The sequence below is a fragment of the Glycine max genome, chromosome 17 (assembly GCF_000004515.6).
Source record: "Glycine max cultivar Williams 82 chromosome 17, Glycine_max_v4.0, whole genome shotgun sequence".
In the NCBI taxonomy this organism is placed as follows: Eukaryota; Viridiplantae; Streptophyta; class Magnoliopsida; order Fabales; family Fabaceae; genus Glycine; species Glycine max.
In genome coordinates, this window is record NC_038253.2 from 36,883,081 (window position 1) to 36,907,638 (window position 24,558).

Here is a 24,558-nt window from a genome sequence, read left to right on the forward strand (position 1 = left end):
TAGGAGGTTACCCTTAGTAGGTAATCTGTCCTTGAGGAGCCTCCAGGTGAAAATTGCTGCCCTTGGGGGGATGTTCATGTTCCATATTAATTTGAAAATTCTAACAGTTGAGGCTGATGCATTGATATTCAACATCAGTCTATAAGCTGAACTAGTGGAATACACTCCTGTAGATTCAACTTTCCACACCATAGTATCCTTCACATTTTTCTGAATAGAATTAGAGGAAATATCTTCCATAAAGTTCACTGCCAATACGCTTTCGTGGTCAAATAAATTCCTCCTCCAATTGAGATCCCAACTCCAACCATCTTCAGAAAAATTCCCCATCTGTGAGATGGTGCTGTGCTGTTGCCTGTTGATCAAAAACAAGGAATTATATTTCTGCTTTAGGGTGCAGTCTTCCCCTAACCATCTATCTGTCCAGAAATGGATTCTATCCCCCCCACCAATCTTCCAAGCCAAGTTTTGTTGAAAGATGCTCTGACCAGCATTATGATAAATCTTCCTCAAGTCCCTCCACCAGTATGAGCAGCCCCTTCCTCAACACCCTAAGGCTGCATGTAAGACTTTATAAAAACTTCTACCTAACCCAATTAGAAACCTAGAGGCAATTATAGACTACGAAAATTGTATGGGAATTGCATTCTATTAGAAATGTTTGAAGAAGATAACATGAAAAATATAATCTTAATCTCCAAATACAAAAGTAATAGTTTCCAAATGTCATTACGAATGGGACTTTTCATTTCCTGTTACTAAGATGAAAATTCTCCTTAAAGGAGGCTGCTTTTAATGGACAGAAATCTGCACAAACTTAATGGGGGAGAAGAGCATTCAAGTTGAATAACTATTGAAGAAGTGGTATGTCTCAAGTTTAATTACTCCAATTGCAGCTCTGTTGGACAAGGAAAACTGTAAGCACGATCTTCTAAACAGGACTCGGTTAAACAAACAGAGCTTTCCACATCCTGGAAATCCAGCTAATTGGAGCTAAGCTAGCAGTCCCTCATCCTACGAAGTGGTATCTCACTTGTAAATACAACAATTGCCTCCATAATTTTCTATCTGATTAGTAACTCATCCCATACTATACAGCATAAATTAATTAATAGAAAAATTCAATATCCATAGGGAAATAGCTACGGTCGGGTGAGTTTGATACATCTTACGTTATGTACTCAGCTGATTTGATATTTTATAAATGTTTGAAAAATGAAGCTGAATTTGAATTGCACCACTTTCGTCATTCAATTTCGATGCTGTCGTTTCTGCAGTTTTTGTTGAAAAATGCCAAATCCCTTGAAACAGCCATGCACCATTTGACTTGTTAGCATTGTTGGTCCAACTAACTGCACTTGCTATTGTGTTTTGTAATGCAGCGTTTTGTACAAACGGTGCAGTGCTGCTGTGTTTTCTACTGCAATTGGTGCTCTATGCTTGTGATGCATGTCAAGTAATCCCTAAGCCACTAACGTTTTACATAGAAGGCGTAACATGGATCGAAGTTGGATGAACGCATCACGTATCACTGAAGAGTACGAGAATGGTGTTGAAGAGTTTTTGCAGTTTGCTCAAAGTAAAGCGGAACCTATGTGGGGGAAATTTTTTTGTCCATGTGTGAAGTGTGCAAATGGGAGGCGCCAAACAATTGATGACATAAGAACTCATCTTATTTGTGAGGGAATAATTCGTAGCTACACAAAGTGGATATGGCATGGGGAATCCCTCGATACAGCTGACATGTCACAGCCTGACGATGTTACTGCAGCCAGTGGAAATCCTATAGAAGAAATGATTCGCGATCTTGGGCAAGAGGGGTTTGAAGAGGCACATGCAGCGTTGTATGACAACATAGAAGTTGATTCAAAAATGCCTTTGTATTCCGGCTGCACATCTTTCACAAAGTTGTCTGCTGTGTTAGCTCTAGTTAACTTGAAGGCCCAATTTGGGTGGAGTGACAAGAGTTTTAGTGAGTTGCTGATGTTGTTGAAAACAATTCTTCCTGCTGATAACGTGTTGCCAAAGAATCACTACGAAGCAAAGAAGATTTTATGTCCAGTTGGGATGCAGTACGAAAAAATTCATGCATGTTGTAATGACTGCATTTTGTACAGAGGTGAATTTGCTGAACTACATGACTGCCCTGTGTGTGGGGTTTCAAGGTACAAAACGAGCAACGGAGATTCTACTGTACTAGTATCTGCCACCAACCGCCGTCCAGCGAAGGTGTGTTGGTATCTCCCAATAATACGAAGGTTTAAGCGGTTGTTTGCTAATGGGGAAGATGCAAAAAACCTTATGTGGCATGCAAATACCAGAAAATCAGATGGATTGATGCGACATCCTGCAGATAGCCCGCAATGGAAGGCAATTGATCGTCTATATCCTGACTTTGGGGCCGAGCCTAGAAATTTAAGGCTTGGTCTTGCAACAGACGGAATGAACCCATTTGGAACATTAACTACTAACCATAGCTCGTGGCCCGTTTTGTTGTTCATTTATAATCTCCCTCCGTGGTTGTGCATGAAGCGAAAGTATGTTATGCTGAGTATGATGATAGCTGGTCCAAGACAACCAGGTAATGATATCGACGTATATCTAAGACCTTTAATTGACGATTTGCGGAAATTGTGGGATGAAGGGGTTGATGTATGGGACGCAAATTTGCAGCATGCTTTCAAGTTGCGTGCAATGGTTTTTTGTACCATAAATGACTTTCCAGCCTACGGAAATTTAAGTGGATATAGTGTCAAAGGACATCACGCATGTCCTATATGTGAGCAAAATACAAGTTTCCGCCAACTTAAACATGGAAAGAAGACTGTCTATACTAGGCACCGAAGATTTCTCAAACAGTTTCATCCGTATCGACGATTGAAGAAGGCATTCGATGGAACTCAAGAACATGAAACCGCGCCAATTCCATTAACTGGTGATGAAGTATATCAGCGGGTCAAGGATGTCGAAAATATGTTCGGCAAGTCCCCAAAAAAACCATCATCCACTTCAAACATGTGGAAAAAGAAGTCTATTTTCTTTGATCTTCCGTACTGGTCCGATCATCATGTTAGGCATTGTATAGACGTGATGCATGTCGAGAAAAATGTTTGTGATTCTTTAATTGGGACCCTCCTAAACATGAAAGGCAAGACAAAGGATGGTTTCAAGTGTCGTCAAGACTTGGTTGACATGGGTATACGTCAGGTTTTGCATCCTATCTCAAAAGGTACCAGGACATATCTGCCCCCAGCCTGTTATACAATGTCAACAGCTGAAAAGAGAAGTTTTTGTGAATGCTTGCGTAATATGAAAGTCCCACAAGGCTACTCTTCAAACATCAAGAGTCTTGTGTCTGTGAATGAGCTTAAGTTGGTTGGCTTGAAATCGCATGATTGTCATGTGTTAATGCAACAACTTTTGCCTGTTGCAATCCGCGGAACATTGCCTGAGAAGGTCCGTGTTGCAATCAGTCGCTTGTGTTTCATTTTTAATGCTATATGTGCGAAGGTCATTGACCCTAAACAGTTGGATGCTTTGGAAGATGAGGTTGCCATTGTCCTTTGTCAAATGGAGATGTTTTTCCCTCCTTCATTTTTTGACATTATGGTACACTTAGTTGTTCATCTGGTAAGGGAAATAAGGTCTTGTGGTCCTGTGTATTTTAGATGGATGTATCCAGTTGAGCGGTACATGAAGGTCTTAAAGGGTTATACGAAGAATCGACATCGACCAGAGGCCTCAATAGTGGAAAGATACGTTGCTGAAGAATGCATTGAGTTTGCCTCACAGTACATTGACTCATTGAAACCTGTTGGTGTTCCTGCATCCCGGCATGAGCAGCCAAAAGCCGGAAAGGGTACTCGTGGATACAATGTTGTGACAATGACTAGACATGATGTGTCACAAGCACATTTGTATATATTAAACAACACAACAGAGGTGTTTCCGTACATTGAGGCTCACAAAAAACATGTTAGAGATAGTCACCCCAAAATGAACATGATGAGGGTATTGCAAGAGCACAACAAAACTTTCATAAATTGGTTTAGACAAACAATAGTTGCTGATAAAACTGTTTCCAGAAGACTGACATTGTTAGCCATTGGCCCAAATCTGAATGTCCCTACATGGAAGGGGTATGACATTAACAATTATTCATTCTACACAAAGTCCCAAGATGATAAAAGTTCGGTACAAAACAGCGGGGTCTGTGTTGATGCTGATTCGGATCACTTTTGCAGTACATCGGACAACAACCCCATTCGAGCATCCATGTCTTACTTTGGTGTCATTCAAGAAATTTGGGAGGTTGATTATACAGCATTTAGAGTGCCTGTTTTTAAGTGTCAGTGGGTCAACGGGACAACAGGTGTGTTTCAAGATCCATTGGGATTTACTTTGGTAGACCTTAGTAAGGTGGCATATATGGAGGAACCTTTCATTATGGCAGCACAAGCCAGACAAGTTTTCTATGTACAAGATCCATGTAATTCAAGATTGTGTGTGGTTCTGCAAGGAAGACCAAGTGGAATGAATTACCATAACGATGAGTCAAACCTTGACATTGCTCAAATGTCTGGTTTTTCGAAACAATTGCCTTCAATGAATGAAGCTGATGAAGTGGATGATGGACATGCAAATCGTGTAGATCATGATGAAGGTCTATGGGAAAACATTCCTACAGGCTGAGTGCGAAAGTAATGCTTTGTTTAATGTGTAAATATAATGATTATTTTACTAGTACGCCTTTGCTTTGTTTAATGTGTAAATATAATGATTATTTTACTAGTACGCCTTTGCTGTGGTTAATTTGTAAATCTGAAGATTAATATTAATTGTGTATTTTTTTTACAGGATCATGGCCACAGATCCGACGTCTCCCCCGCAGTCCGATGGTCAATCAGAGGCGACTTCCAAGAGGAGTAGAACAACGACACGGTTGAGAACATTGACATTAAGAACCGTGGATCAGCCCAGACCGGCAGTTTATGTGGATCCCGCTACCGGGAGAGCATCGGGACCGATGCGTGAAAAGTTCCACAGCTACCTAGGCGTAGTGGCGCGAGAAAAGGTTCCCATTATCCACAATAATTGGAAAGACGTACCTGAAACGCTAAAAGACATAGTGTGGAATGACATTCTAGTAAGTCCTTCATACCAAATAGTATATTTGAATTCCCCATCAATTTTTCTGTTAAAAACATATTTGTGCATATATCAAATATTTGTCCTTTATAATCTCTACACGTGTTTGCTGCCCTTTATTTTAAATGACTTGTCCTTTATTTGAATAGTTGATTTGATATCGTAGACTCCCATATTTGTAAAGAACGACACAAGGGCAGTTTTTATTTTAAATATGAATATTAGTTACTTAGATGAGGTAGAGAACAAATATTGGCAGATCAAAGATACAGAACATAACAAATCATGTGTATAATAACTTCACAAATTTAAATTGATAACTAAACCACGTGGATGAAACATGTATATGCTAATTATGTAATACCAATGAAATAAGGAACAATGTCAAAAATTCTAAAACAGTAGTAGTAGACACTGTTTTGCTAAAATATCAGCAACTTTGATTTGCTTTCTTGAACAGTAGTAGTAGACAGTCTATTATTAACTAATTTTGTTTATATAAGCAGAATTTACGCAAGTAATTTTATTTGAATAAGGTAAATGTTTCTGTAAAGTGTTCTTTATACGTGGAAGATGGATCAGTATTGATTGAGTAATGTAGGAATTGATTCATGAAATGAAAAAGATAAAGAGTGACAAATGGTTGAATTGGGAAATAAGTGGATAGTAAAAAGGGTGTACTTGTGTGTGTTTTATAGTGGTCCAAACATCCACTACTAGCGGTGGAACATGTTGAGATAAGTCTGGGAAGGAAGAATAGCACCTTCTAATGCTAATCTCTAAAGGCATTTTTGCCCCACATCAATCCTCAATCACTGGTACAATCCTTGACATTATGCAATAGTGTCAAATTTAAGGTATCACTTCTTACCTTTTACTCTTTTGCCATATTTCAATTTCAAGGCAACGTTAAACGTTAAATATTTCCTACCAGATTTCCTGCTTTCACTCTGTGTTTTCGCAAAGAAATATTAAAATGTGACATGAACTTGGTTGTTTTCACGGTTTTTTATACAAATGTTTGAAGGTCACAAATAAACTGTACAGAAGATGATAATTATTTAGGAAAATAGGAAATAAAAAACCAAAATATTGTTAAGGTTTGTACCAGCAGGCAGAAGTTATTTCCTTGTTTATTGTGGCATGCACATTGTCAACAACTTTAACATAAAATAGATGAAGATTTATATTACACTTGCAAGTCTTTAGTTATTTCGTTGTTTAATTAAATGTCACAAGCCTCAAGTCTTTAGTTCAAAACCTGCAACATCCAAAAAAAAGCTACAGTTGCAAGTGAGGGGAAGGGACAGAACAAAGCTTGTCAATTAACTCTTTTTTTTTTTTTGGAAGGCTGAAAATATATATATATATATTATTAATAAGATGACCAGTACCAGTGGTACCAGAAAAAGAGATTACAAAGCACCAAGGTGCTACCCTCCAAAAAACAACAACAAACAGCCAACCAGCAACCAGATCCACCCCCACTAAGCAACGAAAGTGGATATATTAGAGGACCAATGGTTGAAACTAGTACTAAAATCTTTATCCTTAGCCTTTATCCAAGACCAAGCTAGATAAATAGCATAGTCCATGACTTTACAAGGATCAAAAGGTTTTCCTTGGAAAATCAGTTGATTCCTATGCTACCATATAGAGCACGTTAAGGCAATCCACCACCCACACCTTGTAGTATAATTCACATTTGTCCCAAACCCATCACAGAATTGATAGAAGTGGTGAACAGGATTAATGGAAAGTGGACCTGCTCCCCGAACCCAGCTCAGAGATTCCCACCACAGTCCAATTGTCTTTTTACAGTTAAAGAACAAATGAGCTGCATCTTCTTGCACACAATCACATAAGGAGCACGTGGTTGCCTGAGTAAAAACATTTCTTCTTAAGAGGTTGACCTTCGTAGGGAGTCTATTCTTCAGAAGTCTCCAACAGAAAATGACTGCCCGAGGGGGAATATGCAGCTGCCAAATTGCCTTAAAGATCTTGTCTTCAGAATTTACTGAGCTGGTATTCATACATAAACTATAAGCTGACCTGGTGGTGTACTGTCCATTAGGTTCAGGCAACCATATCATATTATCCTTGACCTGGCTTTGAATAGGCACATTGCTGATCTCCTCCAAAAACTGAACAGCCATCTGACTTTCATGATCAAATAGGTTTCTCCTCCACCTCAAGTCCCAGCACCAACTATTATTGTTAAAATGGCCCATTTGTGACATGAGAGCCTTTTGTTGTCTACTTATGAGGAAAAGCTGGTTGTACTTCTGCTGTAGGGTGTATTGTTTCCCTAGCCAATTGTCAGACCAGAATTTGATATTTTCCCCACACCCAACCTTCCAAGACAAGTTCTCTTTAAAAATACTGCAGTCCAACTGATGATACAAGCTTCTAATGTCTCTCCACCAATGAGAATAGGCCCTTCTGTCTCTATTATATTGAAATTCTGACCAGCCACCATATTTAGAGGTTAAAACTCTAACCTATAGCTGATGCTGATCAGATGCAAAAGCCCATAACCATCTACCCAACAAAGCTAAGTTGAATTTGGAGATATCCTTTATCCCCAGTCCCCCATCAGACTTAGGCAAACAAATATCATCCCATTTCACCCAAGGGATTTTTTTATGATCAATGTCTCCACCCCACAGAAAATTCCTTTGAAGGGATATCAGCTTATTGACAACCTTTTGAGGTATTTTAAAGAAAGAAAGGAGATAAATTGGGAGGGCATTGAGGACAGAATTTATCAGAGTAATCTTCCCCGCCATGGATATATTTTTCTGAGCCCATTTGGCTAATCTTGATTTGAATTTAGTGACAATAGGATCCCACACCAGCTGACTTGAGGGATTAGCCCCAATGGGTATGCCAAGATAGAGGAAAGGATACTCCAGCTGCCGGCAGTGCAGGGTGTTAGCTGCTTCCAAAGCCCAATTGACACCACCACCAATAATCCCAAATTGACTTTTAGCAAAATTAATCTTTAAACCAGAAACTAGTTCATATCCTCTTAATAAGGCCTTAATAACAAGAATGTTGTCCCACACAGCCTCTCCAACAAAAACAGTATCATCAGCATACTGTAAAATGTTGATAGGTTCCTTCGTCTTTCCAACCAAGAAGCTTCTATAGAAATTTTTGTGGACTGCTTGTCTCATCATACCGGTAATGCCTTCTCCTACAATATTAAAGAGCAAGGGAGCTAGAGGGTCCCCTTGTCTCAAACCCCTTGTAGGTGTAAATTCCTTAGAGGGGCTACCATTAATCAAAACTAATATAGAAGCTGAGTGGAGGCAAGCTGATATCCATGATCTCCATTTTGGGCAGAACCCCAATCTAAACAGCATGTAGTCCAAAAAAGACCAAGACATTGAATCATAGGCCTTTTCAAAATCCACCTTAAATATCATCACTGGTTTCTTGTTTCTCCTTGCCTCCTCAACCACCTCATTGAGTATCAAGATACCATGGAGGATATGTCTTCCTTTAATGAAGGCAGACTGCCTTTCATCAATTAACCCATCCATAACAGACCTCAATCTATTAGACAACAACTTGGCTATAATTTTATACATACAACCTATCAAGGATATAGGCCTATAATCATTGAAGGACTGAGGATGATTCATTTTAGGAATCAATGCCACAAAGGAAGCATTACATCCATTAGGAAAGCTGCCATTGACATAGAACTCATCTACAAATCTTCTAAACTCTGGGCTCATGATATCCCAAAATTTTTTGATCTCCCAGAATTTTATTTTATCTTTTGAGCCTTTCCGTGTCCAGCCCATGAGTCCTCCCAGAATTTTATTTTATCCCCGCATCCCACCCTCCAAGTAGTGCCATCTTGGAGGATAGAATTCATCTGTTGGTCATGTGTAACCTCCATTAAGTCTTTCCACCAACCTGACTCATTATTCCTTCTACTGCCTTCCACCAATGATCTCCATCCACCATACTTGGAATGCAGTATCTTGGACCATAACTTGTTACTTTGCTGAAGCATATCCCACCTCCATTTTCCAAGTAGTTCCTTGTTGAAAGCCCTTATTTCCTGCTCATAAAAATTACACACCAACATCTAATTTTGCTGCTGGCCAATGTTACTGAAGGATATCCCATTCAGCTGTGGCCTGCACTGCATAGGTTCTGGAAATCTCTGCTGGAAAAACCTGTTTGATTTTGATTTGATTTTTTGCAGAAAACAAAGAGGGGAACGAGCAACAATTTGAAGGTTGTACATTCAGGAACTAAAGAATTCAAAATAGCTAGTAATAAGAGGGATTTGTTTTTGGGATTTTCTGAGCATTAAGAGGGGCTACGCAAGAAGCTTGCACTTGAGGAGGGAAGGAAATTTGCAGCTAATGAACAACTTTGTTAACTATTTGTCCTTTCAGACTTTTGCTGTTTCTTTTTGTTAATATGTAAATCACAATAGTATAAGGCTATGGCGTAAAACATGGTCTATATTTACTTCTAAGATTGTTAGGGGTAAAAAAAACCATGTCCATAAGCCATAGCCTTATACTATTTATATTTACATATTAGCAAAATAAACAGTCAAATCTGCACGACAAATAGTTAAGAAAGTTGTTCATTAGCTGCAAATATGCTTCCCTCCTCAAGTGCAAGCTTCTTGCGTAGCCCCTCTTGGTGCTCAGAAAATCCCAAAAACAAATCCCTCTTATTACTAGCTATTTTGAATTCTTTAGTTCCTGAATGTACAACCTTCAAATTGTTGCTCGTTCCCCTCTTTGTTTTCTGCAAGAAAGAAAATCAATATCAAACAATTCAGGCTGAATTGTTATCGTTATTATTACTCGAACCATAACGAATAACAACTAAACAAGTCTCTCTTATTCAAATGGAAATGGATGTTGTTCCACCAGCATCATCAGCTTTGGAACAGGATTTTGGTCTCCAAATACCATGGTTGGAGGGGATTAGATCAAGGGCCTAAAAAGCATTATTTTTCTACTTGGTGGGATGACCTAAGAGCCATCATCCAACACCAGAGTATGAATCCTGCTCTTAACCAAATTTGCTGGAAGGTGGGTAGGGGAGATCAGTTCCTCTTTTGGGAAGATCCTTGGGCTGATGAGGGGACTCCCTTAAAAGACCAATTCCCTGAACTTTTCAGAATTTCTTCCCAAAGACTTTGTAGGCTGGGAGACGTGGGGTTTTGCTCTGAAAATGAGTGGGTCTGGAACCTTTCTTGGAGAAGACATCTATTTCATAATGAGATGGAGACAGCTTCAAAATTTATTGATCAAATATCAGCAATTAAGCTTAACATCAATCTGCAGGACACATGGACATGGAGAGCTGAACCTAATGGGAATTTATCTACTAAAACTGCATATCAAGTTATCAAATCTGAGCAATTTTATGAAGGCCAGCACCTGGGTTTTCAGCAACTTTGGGAGATTAAAATTCCTCCTAAAGCCTTAACTTTTGCTTGGAGATTGTTATGGGATAGACTCCCTACTAAGGACAATTTAATTAAGAGACAAATCCTCATTGACAATGGCCTTTGTCCCTTCTGGCATAGCCAACCTGAATCCGCTTCTCATTTGTTCTTCTCATGTGCTAAGGTTCTGCCTCTCTGGTGGGATTTCTTTTCTTGGGTGAAGGAAGATAGGGTCATCCATTGTAGGCCCATCGATAACTTCCTCCAACATCATCCTTTAGCAGGATCAAAGGGGTCTAATAGAAGATGGAAGATGTGGTGGATAGCAGTTACAAATACAATCTGGAAGTTCAGAAATGAGTTGATTTTTGATAATCAACCCTTCGATATCTCTAAGCTGGCTGATTCAACTCTTTTTCTCATGTGGACTTGGCTGTGGGGTTGGGAAAGGGACTTCAAGGTTCCTTTCCAGTGGTGGTCTTCAGCAATGCGTCTAGTATTTAATTAATGTTTTCATTGTAGGGCAGGGTGGGGGCTTGTTGTTTTTTGTTTGTTTTTGTTCCTGCTTGTACAGGATCCCTTACTTTTTATGTTGTAGTACCTCTGGTACTTTTTTAGTAATATAAATTATCTTTGCATTTCAAAAAAAAAATAAAACTTACTTTTATAAATATTAATAAATTTATAATAAGACAATTTTTTAACATGTGCCTGCAGTTATATAATACCGTGATATGTATTTATGTGTATGAACATACAATCATTAATGCATAATTAAGAATTAGACCTGGGCTGCAGTGATATTATTGTAGAGGATATCAACATATATATGGGTGCTTTATTGTGATATTATTCAATATATCTGTTTTTTTTTATGTTCTGCCAGTGCTATGTCTAGTATTATCTATTTTCATATCTAGGATGCTATTCTAGATAGACAGAAATGTAATGCAATTAGTTTGGCAGTGCACACATTAGTAGAGATTTGTTTAGATACAGACCATAGTGATATTCTGTTAGATAACCCATAGTGGAATAGTTAGTTACTTAGTGGCATTAGTTCGTCATGTAAGAAAAGAAGGAGACTGCACCTGCAACTAATTAAGCCCATTAAGGATGGGTTTTGGTTATGAATTGTAGACCAGCAACTGCATATAAATAGGAATAACTGTAAAGCTCTTTATATTGTATGGATTTTAATAATTCTGAAGTTGGGTGGGTTTGAAGCAAATTTAAGTACAGCCCCGATGTGCTTGGGTGTATTGTTAGATACCCTGTTATGCCCTGTTATGGTTCAAATTTTTTGATTTTCCATTAGTATAGTAGTTTGTAAAGTTTCCTTTTCAAATCATTTGCCCCAAGGGCAACATATCCCAATTCATTCATATCTTTCAATAATTTCTCTCTACAATTATTTAATATGCTGAAACAATATTATGCCACCATCAGCTGGAAATACCAAATTAACACACATTACAACAGAATCAAAGATAAAATTAGATTTATTTAGCCACTTTAGAAAAGCTACATATGGATCAAACTATATGCAATGCACTAATTTGGTAAATGAAACTCAGAGTAAGCAAAAAAGCCTAGGACCCACCAATTGAATACATAAAACCAGCCGATCCACCACACCACATACAAACCCCAGGGCAAATTTAAGCATGCTGACTTAAACCAGTTTGTGCAATATTAGTAGACTATTGAACACCTCTACTGCAATATGTCCACAAAAGAATTGAAACAAGATCACAATGTATTCATTAATTCATCTCCTTTTCAAAGACACACAGTTGCTTTCTAGTTTTTTATAATGCAGTCAATCATTAAAACTAACTATAGAATATGGCAAGTGACTGCTCATGAAATACAGGGGATAACATAGCAAGTCAACAAGAAGATGCTACAGTATCAACAACAGGGGTACACCAACCAAACAAAGAGGTGCAATTAGTGAGTAAAACTAAAAAGAGGATTGTCAGTCCCACGTACCTAAAAGACTTGGTTTGAAGGTCTGAAGCCCTGCACTCGTGTCAATGAAATGGAAATGCTGCAAGGATTTGGTGCTAGTAATTAGGGAACAACAATAACGAGTTGCTGATAGTCTGAAATGACAAAAGACAAATTCTGTTATGAGAATTTCAGTTTACATATACCATTACTTGTTCAATTTATGTTCAAATTAATAGAAATAAGAGTTAATTGGAGTCTAAATTGGTTGAATCTTGTTTAGCTTTGACTTTTACGATTAAGCTTTGAAAAATTTTGTTATTTCTTTTGGCTCTCACTCTTGTCAACATTCTTTCATCCCTTGCAAATGATATTTTCATTTATTACAGCTTCATAGATTTATATCATATAGAGTTAAAGTGTTGGACAATATGTTGTTGAATCATCTATTTACTTGCTATTTGAGTATATGGTGTATGACTTGAATGATATTTTTGTTTCGCTGCCTAATAAGCGGACTTGTTTTAAAAAGCACGATCTTCAAATGGGAAAGTTAGATATGAATGTAGGTATAAAATCCCTTGATGTTCGTCGGTCTTGCCGTACTAATCGCTTGTAAATCAGACATTAAAAAAGATAAATTTTCTTCCTAGTCATTTGTCATATATCATATTGGCTAAAGTTTTGACAGTTTCTGCGAAGGCTGAACCATGTTCTTAACAAACCATGAAAACAAGTTTTGATAGGAATTCATACTTTAAGGCAATAACTGTTATCAGTTTAACAAAATTTTTTATTACATTTATTATTTCTTCAATTTGGATGTTAAATTTGAAGGCTGTCATTGCATGCTAAACTTACATTATATGCTGATTGCATGCTTTTGCTTTACTGGGTGTATTGTGGCAGAACATTATCATTGACTACTTGTTAATTGCTAGTATTGTATAATGATATACATCTGGCTGCCTTTAACCCTTTATTTTGAGTAATGTATTTATGTAGGCAAAGTTTGATATCGGAGAAGCTACGAAGGTGAAGACGAAGGTTATGTCAACAGTAGCGACGAGATGGCGGCAATTTAAGTCCACATTGACTAGCAAATTTGTGTTTGCTAAGAGTGAAGGTCAACAAACACAGGATGTTGTGACAAAATATGGACTAGATCCTGAAGCATGGAAACAATTTGAAGAAACCCGGCTCACACCTAACTAGGAGGTTAGTTGAATCTGTTTATGGTAACTTAAAATGAATATTTGTTTACCAATTTGATTATTTAAATTTGGAAAAAATCTCCGCAATTATGTATGTCACATTACAGGGTATAAGGAAACGAGCACAATCAATTCAAAAACACAATGACTGCCCCCACGTACTTTCACGTGGGGGATATGATTTGCTTGAGAAGAAATTGTTAGACCAGAAACGAAAAAGGATACAAGAGGAAGCATTGTTGAGTGAAAATGCAGCAAGCCTTGATGAACCCCCATCTCCAATAAAAAGACATGTTAAGTGGAAGGTTGCTCGGACCAGGGCTGTTGGCAATATGACATCTGAGTCCGCACAGGAAATTGCAGATAAAATAGTATGTTCACCAATATGTTGCAATGTTCATATGTTTAAGTATTTTGAGTAGAACAATGACTGCACGTGGTGTATTTTTGTGTCACTTTTTTTGTGTAGGACTCCTTAGAAGAGCAGGTAACGCAGGGCTCGTTTGTACCCCATGGTCGGCAAGACATTCTGAACACTGCGATTGGCCGACCTGAGCATGGGGGTCGCGTTCGGGCAGCAGGCTCAGGTGTCACTATTACTCAGTACTACGGAAGGGCATCAAGGACATGCAGCAGCTCATCCACATCCATCAGCCAACAACAACTAGATGAAGTTGTTGCAAGGCTTAGGGAAGACATGACTGGGCAGATTAGGGAAGAATTGAGGACTCAAATTAAGGAAGAATTGAGGACTCAGCTAGAAGAGGAAAATAAGAGGAGCTTGGAAATAATGACCAATGCATTGAAAGAGGCTATTAAAAAAGAGTTGTCAAATAAAGGATCCCCAGAGCTACTCCAAATTCAGCCGGACATACAACAAGTAGCTGCGCGTGTCAGCACACAGGGAAGTAATGTTGTTACCAATGTCCAGGCTTCACAAGAACATCATGCTGATGCCATACCATTGATGGGACTGTATGTGCAGCTTAAGGATGGTACAACAAGGTTTGTAGAAATATTACCTTACTTACAATTTAATCGGACTTTTGTTTTTTCTTGCAGCTGTAATTGTTGGGTTTGGTTTGTGTTTTGTTCATCGTTTAGTTTGTGTTTTATATGCATTAATTTTTGCTTTGTTTATGGTTCATTTAAGGTTGGTGGCCATGGGGAAAATAATGGAGGGGGATTCAGTCATACACACAGTGGCATATGCAGATGATGTTGTCAGGGTAAGTGTAGAAACAGTTATTGATCCTGAGGCTGAGGTCCTCTATGCCACGTCAGAAATACAATATGTGAAGCAGGTCGTCGATACATTTGTAGCTTGGCCCACACACCTTGTGAAAGCTGTATTAGATGAGGTAACATGTTTGATTTGACATACATAAAGTAAAACATTGAGACATTACAGTACAAATACTCACCCACTTTCATTAACCATGTAGGTTCCACAAAGTATTCCACACAACGAGGATGCACATGTGCCGAAGCCGACTAATGTGGACGCAGATGATCCGTTGCGTGGATTGATAAAGTATAGTTTCGATATTTACGACAACCCACTTGAAATCAACTTTGATGGGAGCTTTCTTGGAATTGTAGATGCATCTGCATCGATATTCATTACATATTCAGATGTTAGTGAAATAATAGCAGGAGACAAAAGTCTGAACATATCTGTCATACAATTATGGTTAATGTAAGTCAAATCCTTCATTTATTTATTCGTCATTCATTCTATATCATGATCCACTACAATACTTTCAAATCATGTGAATAGGTATATTCATGAGTGGAGTCAGATATTCAGTCAAGGTTTCATGTATGCATTCCTTGAGCCACAGTCGTTGGTTTGTTCAAAGGAAAGACGCAGCGAATGCGAACAATATCTTCTAAGATGGCTTAAGGAATCTGACCGAGAGGTGTACATTGGACCTTACTTCCATCAGTAAGTGTTATTTAACAAACATACTTCAAATGATGTTTGGGTGTATACGTATCTAATGTGCATCACATGCAGGGCACATTGGCAACTCGTAGTTTTGTGTCCTAGGCAACATGTTGTTGTTTGGTTCTGTTCCTTGTGTAGGAAACCTGATATGCATATCAAAGCTACAATTAATAGGTTATCTCATACCATATAAATTTTTACAAGCCTTCTTTAATGGGCATTATTGATTGACATGTTGTATATGTGTTGATGTGGTTTTTTAAAAGCAGTGTAATGACGAAATTGAAGACGACCTTGTCTCCTGAAACTAAGGCAGTTGCACCTAAGTGGATTGAAGTAAAGGTTAGTCAGCTATGTACCATGCGTTATTGTTGTCTAGGTAAGTCATGAAATTATGTAATGTATACGATGTTCAAATGTTTTCCATATGTAGAGTCACGTTCAAACCGGCTGTTATGAATGTGGATATTATGTAATGCATTGGATCTGGAACATCATAGCCAGCGACATAAAGAGTGACTGGTCCATGGTATGCATAAACTTCAGTGCAATTGGAACTGAATTTTTATATTTGCAGTACTAACTTACAATTATGAATACTTGCAGTGGTTTGCTAATGACACACCGTTGGACATCGACATGATCACCACAATTCGAAAAAAATGGGCAACATTTTTTTTAAAGATGGCAATAAGTAAAAACGGCTAATGATGGCGTAGGAGTATTTCTTTTTTCCTGTATTTGAGACAATTGTTATGTTATTTTACACAGCGGCTATTTTATTTTCGGTCATGCTACTGTGATTCATAATGAATCACAAATCCTATAATGGTGATTGCGTGCAATGGTTTTCTGTTCATATAATTGTAGTAATATATTGTCTTTACCCCCTTCTACTGCATTGCATCTGCATTTGATTACCACAACAACAATTAAGTGCAGCGATAGTACCACCAAGCTTGGCACTGCAGCAGTTAACTGAACAAATGAAGTGTCCACAGTCATTGGATGGTTGCCTGGTAGAGGTACATGTTATAAACTAATAAGATTTCCTGCGTGTTAGGTATAATTATTAAGAAGAGGCACTATATATATAGACTTTTATATATAAAGCTTATTAGAGTTTTAACACACTCTTTTTAACACACTCTCCACTGTTGGTCCTCAATTTATTGAGAATTATAAAATCAGAATAATGACTCATCATATGAGTAGTTGGACCTGTCAAATTTGTGATTTTTAAGAAATTTGAGCCAACAAAAAAGAGTGTTCAAGAGAATGTGTTAGAGACAGTGTTGCTACCATTTCTCTGTTTAGGAATGGTGTTTGTAGTTATTAGTGAAAATAGAAATAGAAAATATTTTCCTTATGTCAAACAGGCTTCTGCATTACTATTTTTAGTTTTTACAACATTATGATAGATCATTATATATTTTTTCTTTCTCTAAAACAAATGATTTGTTTATTGTGTTGGGGTGGTGTATATAAAAACTGATCAACACATTTTACTTTTATTTTTTTGCCTGTTCATTCCAATGTACAAATGATTGGCTTATGATGCAACAAAATCTAAATCAGGAACTAACTAGCTCTTTTAATATAAAACATGTTTTCTTTATCTTTTACTTTTCTACAACATTCATGTCCCTTTCCCTTGATGTCTAGGCTGATGTGCTTGTTGATATATTGAAGATCTATTGAAGATTGTTGATATAATGCTCTCTCATCAGGTATGAAATTTTATAACATGTTCTGTTGGGTGTTTTGCTTCCTGGATTTTGTGATTTTCAGTGAATTTCATGTAAAAATAAGCTGATCTTGCAACTGATGGATAAATTGGTATAACCCAAATTACACTTTATGTTTATTTTTCCCATATAGTTTATTTTAGTTTATTTCCTAATATAATTATACTTTCTGCGTGAATGGTATAACCCAGTTTTGTAAGCAGGGCAACTAAAACAACGACGGTCGTTAGTCGACCCGTCTTTATAGCCTTATAAAATCACGACGGTCGTTAGTCGACTCGTCTTTATAGCGTTCTTCAACAACGACGGTCGTTCCAAGACCCGTCTTTATACCTTCCTTCAACAACGACGGGTGTGCATAAGCCCGATGTTGAAATTTTTAAAAGCAACAACGGGTGCAATCTCCACCCGTCTTTATAGATTTCTGAAACAACGTTGGGCCCAAATCACACCCGACGTTGAAATCGATCCGAACAACGACGGTGCTCTTGAAAATCCGTCGTTGACTTATGTTATATAACGACTATTGTTAATTGCGCACTGACGTCGTCTTCTGACATTACAAAGACGGTGGTTGGGCTGACCGATGTCGTTGTTGTCGACTTACAACGACATCTGTAACAAAGACGGTGGGAGGCCCGATGTAGATAGCTTAGTTTGACCGATGTAGAATCTGCTTTTTGTAGTAGTGGCAACAATATCGTTATATATTTTTTAGAATTAATTTAATATTGAATTATAAAATTCAAGAGTCACATCTTATGGCAAAGCATAGGTGTTGCACCGTGCTAAAGTATCTTGTGCCATTCGAATATATCTGTTACGCAAGTGATGGGACAAAACTTGGTGGTCTCAACCACAGGAGATCTTCCGTTGAGGACCCCACGAAGTCAAATTGGTTTTGGGGAAAAAAAAAAAGGTGTCTAGTGTCTATAAGCGTATTCCTTTTTCTATTATTATTATGAGCTATATGTCTATTCTTATTGTCACTGTTTCTTATAATTTATATATATGTTTATATTTAAAATAACTATGCATTATTTAATTAAATTATATTATTAATTAAAAATTAATTGTTATTTAAATATTTTGTAAATACAAGTATTTGAATAACAATTATAATTATAAAAAATTACATAATTTGTTAATAATTTTAGAAAGAGTCGTTGCATAAATAAAATATAATTTTCTATAATTTAGTTAAAATTTAACTTTTTTTATTTTCATACTTTGTAAAAAATTAAAAGATATTTTTCACAAAATTATATGTAATTTTAGTCGTACAATAATTTTGTTACAATTTATATTATCATATTATTTGGTGCATATTAAACATTCATTGTTACTAGTTTATGATTTATCGTGCTCTTATCTTATCTCAGGGTTAGTGGGAGTAAATTATTTTTAAAAAATAATATTCATTATCATACATACAAAAATAAAATATAAAAGAGTGTGAAACATATTTTATTCATATAAAATTTTTAAATTTCAATTTGTATGTCATTCTATAAGATTGTTTGTTTTTCGTCCCCAATTTTGAAATGCATCAATTTTTGTCCTCAAAGTACTATCTAAATATTTTTGTTTTCATCCTTCTATAAACTATTATCTAAACTATTTTGAGGGACAAAAGTGATGCAATTCAAAATTAGGAGATGGAAAATGAAAAAAAAAATAAAAGGACTAAAATTGAACTACAAAATTTTTAGAAGAACCAAAAATAATATTTATCATCTAAAAGAGAATGAAATGTTCAGACAAATAAGCATACAAGTATCAAAACACAAAAAATAAAGCTAGTCAATAAAAAATAAAAATTGATGACAACTAAAAAATTAAAGACAATGGGGTCAAACAATAAAATTAAAGGGTGCAAAAAAAGTAACACTAGATATATTTTCATGATTTTCACAAAGTGAGGTGCACCCCTCAATAGTACATAGGTTCATCATTGGTTATCAAGCTCTCCTATCATATCTTATCTTATTCTGACTACCAAACCAACCCTACAAGTATTCATATATTTGACAAATTGACTACTATAATATTAGTTATTTATATTTTAATTGAATTAATTCAAAATTCATAAAAAATATTAATAAATATAAGACAAATCCATAAAAAAGAATTGTTATATATTCATACGACGGATTTTGTTTTCATTGTGTAATTTTTTCACCCAAAAAAATACAACGAAAACACAATTCTGTTATATATACTTTTTCATATTTTTTTGAAATTTTAAGGTATTTTATAAAAAATATGAAGATTTAAAGTTTAATATTGCTATTATTGACTGACCGTGAACAATTAATGTGTATATATCCATGTGATGTGAATTGTTGATATTTAAATGCAAATATGAACCGCTGTTTTTTTGCTTCATAGAGCATGTTAATAATCTTCTGACAAGCAAATGATACCTTTATAAAGCTTGATGAAATCTAATCATTATTTAATTGTTTTTTATGAATCTAAAATTAATTCAATGTCTTTGACATGATCCAAGACCAAAAAATATAGCATCTAATGATATTATAATTAATTTGTCAAATATATGAATACTTTTATTTTGGTGGTCAGGATAAGAATATATAGCATAGGATAGAAATACGATGTACTAATAAGAATGAATATTTGGTATGCACCATATAACAAATTAAATCAAGAGAGAGAGAAAAAGTTATACATTATGAATGTATAAAATTTTAGACCTTTATCCGATCACAACTCATCATATATGATAAATTGTTGACTTTTAAAATAATTATTTTAAAAGTTATATTAATAATGAATTGTAATTGAATAATAATATACAAGTGTTTTACACCGTTAATGTGTGAGCATTAAACTCCATTAAAATTACATGTAATTTTGTAAAAAAATATCTTTTTATTTCTTTTACAAAGTCTGAAAATCAAAAGAAAAAATAGAGTAAATAATTTATAGAAAAATATATTTTATTTAAGCAATGACTCTTCTTAAAATTATTAAGAAATTATGTAAGTTTTTTTAAAATTATAATTATTATTCAAATATTTGTATTTAAATAATAATTAATTTTAATTGATAATATAATTTAATTAAATGATACATAGTTATTTTAAATATAAACATATATAGGAGTCCTCAATTGTCCATTGACCACACATGGAAGCTCTCCTACTGTTTAGACCTCTTAGTTTTGCTCCCATCAGTTGCGTACAAGATATATCCAATGGCCCAAAATATTTTCACAAGGTGCAGCACCTACTGTGTGCTTTCCCATGCTAGAAGGCTCATATGCTACAGGTTTCTTTGTTTGAAGTTTTAAAACAAATTCAAAAGTTCCTTCTTAGGAACAAGAAAACAAATAGTTAGACATGCTTTCAACTCACGAGGTTTGATTTCTTTTCAAAACACACGATCTTTGAAGTTTTAAAAACAAATTTCAAGAGTTTCTTAGAAACAAGAAAACAAATAGTTAGAAATGCTTTCAAAATTTAAGTTAGGGGCAAAAAACAACACAAGATAACTATATCAAAATTTAAAGATGCGGGGAAAAGAAATAGAAAACTTCATCTATCATAATTCAATTTATTCTGTTAATCCACCCTTATAATTAAATTGGAGGCTTTTTATGAAACATAGTGCTATATATCGTGGTTGAGCCAAGATATTAGCCAAGTGAATAACTAATTGGTAATGCTAAATTATAAGATGGGTTATATGAAACTTTATTCTTTGAATTGAGTGCTTATTGTTATAGTCTTGTCACCCTGCAGGTTGTTTAAACATAGGAAAGATTTATACTAATGAGCAACCACCATCGTTTTTAACTTTCTTTGGAGCAACCCTGATGGTTTAGAATGAGCAACCACCATCGTTCTTTAAATTTCTTGAGGTTTCAAATCATAAGCATCCACCCTGCGAGTAGTGCTTATTCCCTTTCAAGAGCATGATTTGAGGGTGCATAGTCACAATGTTAGAATGCTTATTTATTCCCTTTGAAGAGCATGACTTGAGAGGTACCGTATTGCTCGTTCTAAACCTTTTTTCTTTTTCTTTTCTTTTTTCTTTCTTTTATTGTCTAATCACTTATTAATTTATATGTAAATATGCATAAATGATGGTTTTTTCTAAACTCCTTAAAAAACAATGAAAGCTAAGCATGCACTAATTGAAGGCCCACTTGTTAGTGTTTTCTTAAGAAAAAAATTACTTTTTTAACTAATTAATAAAATTATATTAAAAATATCCATAAAATTTTTGTTGTTTTTCTTATCAAAATTAAAAAAATTATACTGCAAAGTTATTATTTTTATACTACAAGGATGACAATGACAACTCTATTCTTCTCATGGTACTGGGAAACATATTCATCCACTTCTGCCATGGCTTGGTATGGTAGATTGTGATTAATAAACCAACACATCATCTAGGGGCTCATCCAAGTTACTTACTATACATGGAGATCAGTAGATAGTTGACCCAAAAAATTAAAATAGAGAATAGATTGATAGAATCTAGAAACTTGTTAAATGAAAAATAAGATATCATATCGTTTAGTGTTGTGTTATATTCAATAAGTACAAGCAGAATCTTACTGAGTAATAATGTACATGCTTGTTTAGTGTTGTGTTATTCAATAAGAATTATAGAATCTTACCTTATTCTTTCATTTTATTTGTTTCTTTAAAAGATAAATCACTCGTTAAAATAATTAAAAAAATTATGAATTTGCAGAATAATTAAACTTATTTAATTTTATATAAGTTCTTAGATTGTAATTTCAGTGTTATGTTGCTGGTGTACAGAAAAAAGAAAAGGATATATTACCATGTATTTTATTAGTTTTAAATAGTAATAATTTACTTTCTAAAAAAACATTTTTTTAATTTAATCTCAAATGATTGAATCAAAATTAACTACTAAGAAAATCTCAATTCAAATTTTGTAAATGAAAAAAAATAATTAAAAAAATCTTATTAAAAAAATTCATGATACGTCGTACCAATAATTTGTTACATGATTGAATCAAAGAAATGATGAACTAATAGACCAATTCAGCCAAATTAAAACTACCTCACCTGATTGTAATTGTAGTTTACGTCAGTCACAATGTAGGTAGGCGCATACCTGAATAAAAAGATTAGAAATTGAAGTATATAAGCTACTTTTATTAGTCTAATAATTGAGTAAACAAAAAACAGCAGCTTGAATTCATCACATGGCATACCCATAGAAAGGAAGAGTGTGATTATGGAATGGCAGAGCAGTTGTCCTCACTGGATAATGATATGGCTGCACATGATTAATGGCTGGTGGTGGACCTGATGCATTGTTAACATTCTTCACTATTCCACCATTGGATCCCCCTGCGGATAGCATCACAATGTTAGACCTTCATGATGTTCATAATCACCAAAAAGGCCAACTCAATTAATCACTCAAGTAGTGTAGTTGAAAATGATTTTTTTCACATAAACTGAAAATGTTACAGTCCATATACATACATTACTCAATTGATATATAGTAAGAATGATTTAGATATAATGACGTGAGGTTTAATTTACAATAAAGAAAACATGTAGTTTCTAAAAACGAAGATGAATTAATTTGTGTACCTTGTGGTTGCGGTGGAGGTGGTGAAACATTGGAAGAAGACCTTGGGCGATGAGCACCTAGGAAAGCAAGATTGTAATTCGCTCGACGGCCATTGATAATGAGAGTTGTTGAATCCTCACAAGCCTTCTTGGCAGCCTCAACCTCCTTGAAAGTCACCTTTTATATATATATTTACCACAAAGATTACAACATTAATTGATTAACATTTATGATTACTATAGCTAGCTAGCTTTCAATATATGAATCATGAATTAATTAATTTAATTACTTGCAAAGCCATTGCCTTTGGATTTGCCAGTGTTTTGCCTCTCTAATTCTGCACAATTCAGTGTAGCTAGTTGGATTTAGATAAAAACAGGGCAACCCAATAGCCTCTACAATAAGGATAAATTATTAAACAACTGGATCTTACATTAATTTTCAGTTGATGTAACACATCAAACATCTGATAGACATCAAACACAGAGTAGCAAATTATCCTGTCCAATACTTTTTTGAGCATATGATCTGCCTAAAAGACAGATCATTAAAATCAATTTTAAGTCAGGTTGGATCAAACAATATACCATAAGTCTCTAGTCAAAGTAACCTGATTGCCAAAAACATATTTACTCCACAAGGATTCCCAATATGGGGGCAAGTGACAGGTACTCCAATTTGATAAAAAGGGCAAGAGTAGGGATCAAAATGTGAGTATTAGTAAATGTTTGTTCATGTTCACAGATAATCTGATGGTTATAGCCTCCACAACTCAAACAAGTTTTCAAACACAAATCTAGTGATGAATATTAGTAAATGTGAGTAAACATGACAATTGACACGAGAATGAGAGAAAATTATACCAATCAACAAATTAGGCAGTCCTCTTAGTCTTGATGGTGGCAACAGCAGTATTGACATCCTTAGGGACAACATCACCACAGTACATCAAGCAGCAAGCCATGTACTTGTCTTGCCTTGGATCACACTTGGCCATCATGCTGGTGGGCTCGAACACGGCATTGGTGATCTTCGGCACCGACAACTGCTCATGGTAGAACATAGCAGCAGAGATAACCGGAGCATAGGATGAAAGCATGAAGTGGATCCTAGGGTACTTGCCACCGTCGACGGCGTTGAAGACGAGGAAGCCTTGTAGGCCGGTGCAGTTGTCAACGAGCTTGCGGATGCAATCCAAGCACAGATCTACGATCTCTTTGCCAACTGAAATAGGGGAAAATAAAAATTAGGTCAGAGAAATTGAAATTGAAATTGAGGGAGGGAGGGAGGAACGAACTGGTGTAGTGGTCGCTGGCGAAGTTGTCAGCGGCGTCTTCCCTGCCAGAGATGAGTTGTTCGAGGTGGAAGAGTTGGCGGTAGGTGCCATAGCGGACCTCGCCGATGACGGTGGGTTCTAGGTCGACAAAGACAGCACGGGGGACGTGCTTGCCAGATCCAGTTTTGCTGAAGGTGTTGAAGGCGTCGTGGGCTACATCGAAGGTGGAGTCAAAAGGCATCATG

At 35.8% G+C, this 24,558-nt stretch overlaps 2 protein-coding genes across 2 annotated transcripts in view; both read right to left on the minus strand.

The window, feature by feature from the left end:
- Window positions 1-23,569, minus strand: part of LOC100782522 (probable RNA-binding protein ARP1) — a 45,066-nt gene extending 21,497 nt beyond the window's left edge. The window contains exons 1-5 of the mRNA XM_006601124.4: window positions 23,471-23,569; window positions 23,327-23,374; window positions 23,058-23,214; window positions 22,670-22,808; window positions 22,521-22,569 (exon numbers count right to left, since the gene is read on the minus strand). Coding sequence (XP_006601187.2) covers window positions 22,521-22,569; window positions 22,670-22,808; window positions 23,058-23,214; window positions 23,327-23,338 — 357 coding nt within the window. The 5' untranslated portion in view covers window positions 23,339-23,374; window positions 23,471-23,569. The remainder of the gene's footprint in view (window positions 1-22,520; window positions 22,570-22,669; window positions 22,809-23,057; window positions 23,215-23,326; window positions 23,375-23,470) is intronic.
- Window positions 23,570-23,911: 342 nt separating this feature from the next.
- Window positions 23,912-24,557, minus strand: LOC100783064 (tubulin alpha-5 chain). Its single transcript, XM_026126371.1, has 2 exons — window positions 24,335-24,557; window positions 23,912-24,261 (listed from the first exon to the last, which is right to left on the minus strand). Exons 1-2 carry the CDS (start codon window positions 24,555-24,557, stop codon window positions 23,912-23,914), a joined length of 573 nt encoding a protein of 190 aa, XP_025982156.1.
- Between the last annotated feature and the right edge of the window lies 1 nt (window position 24,558).

Coding starts and splice junctions, on each gene's coding strand:
- LOC100783064 (XM_026126371.1), bottom strand. CDS start 24,557: ATGATGCCTTTTGACTCCACCTTCGATGTAGCCCACGACGCCTTCAAC. Junction 24,262..24,334: donor CGCCAGCGACCACTACACCA/GTTCGTTCCTCC, acceptor CCCCTATTTCAG/TTGGCAAAGAGATCGTAGAT.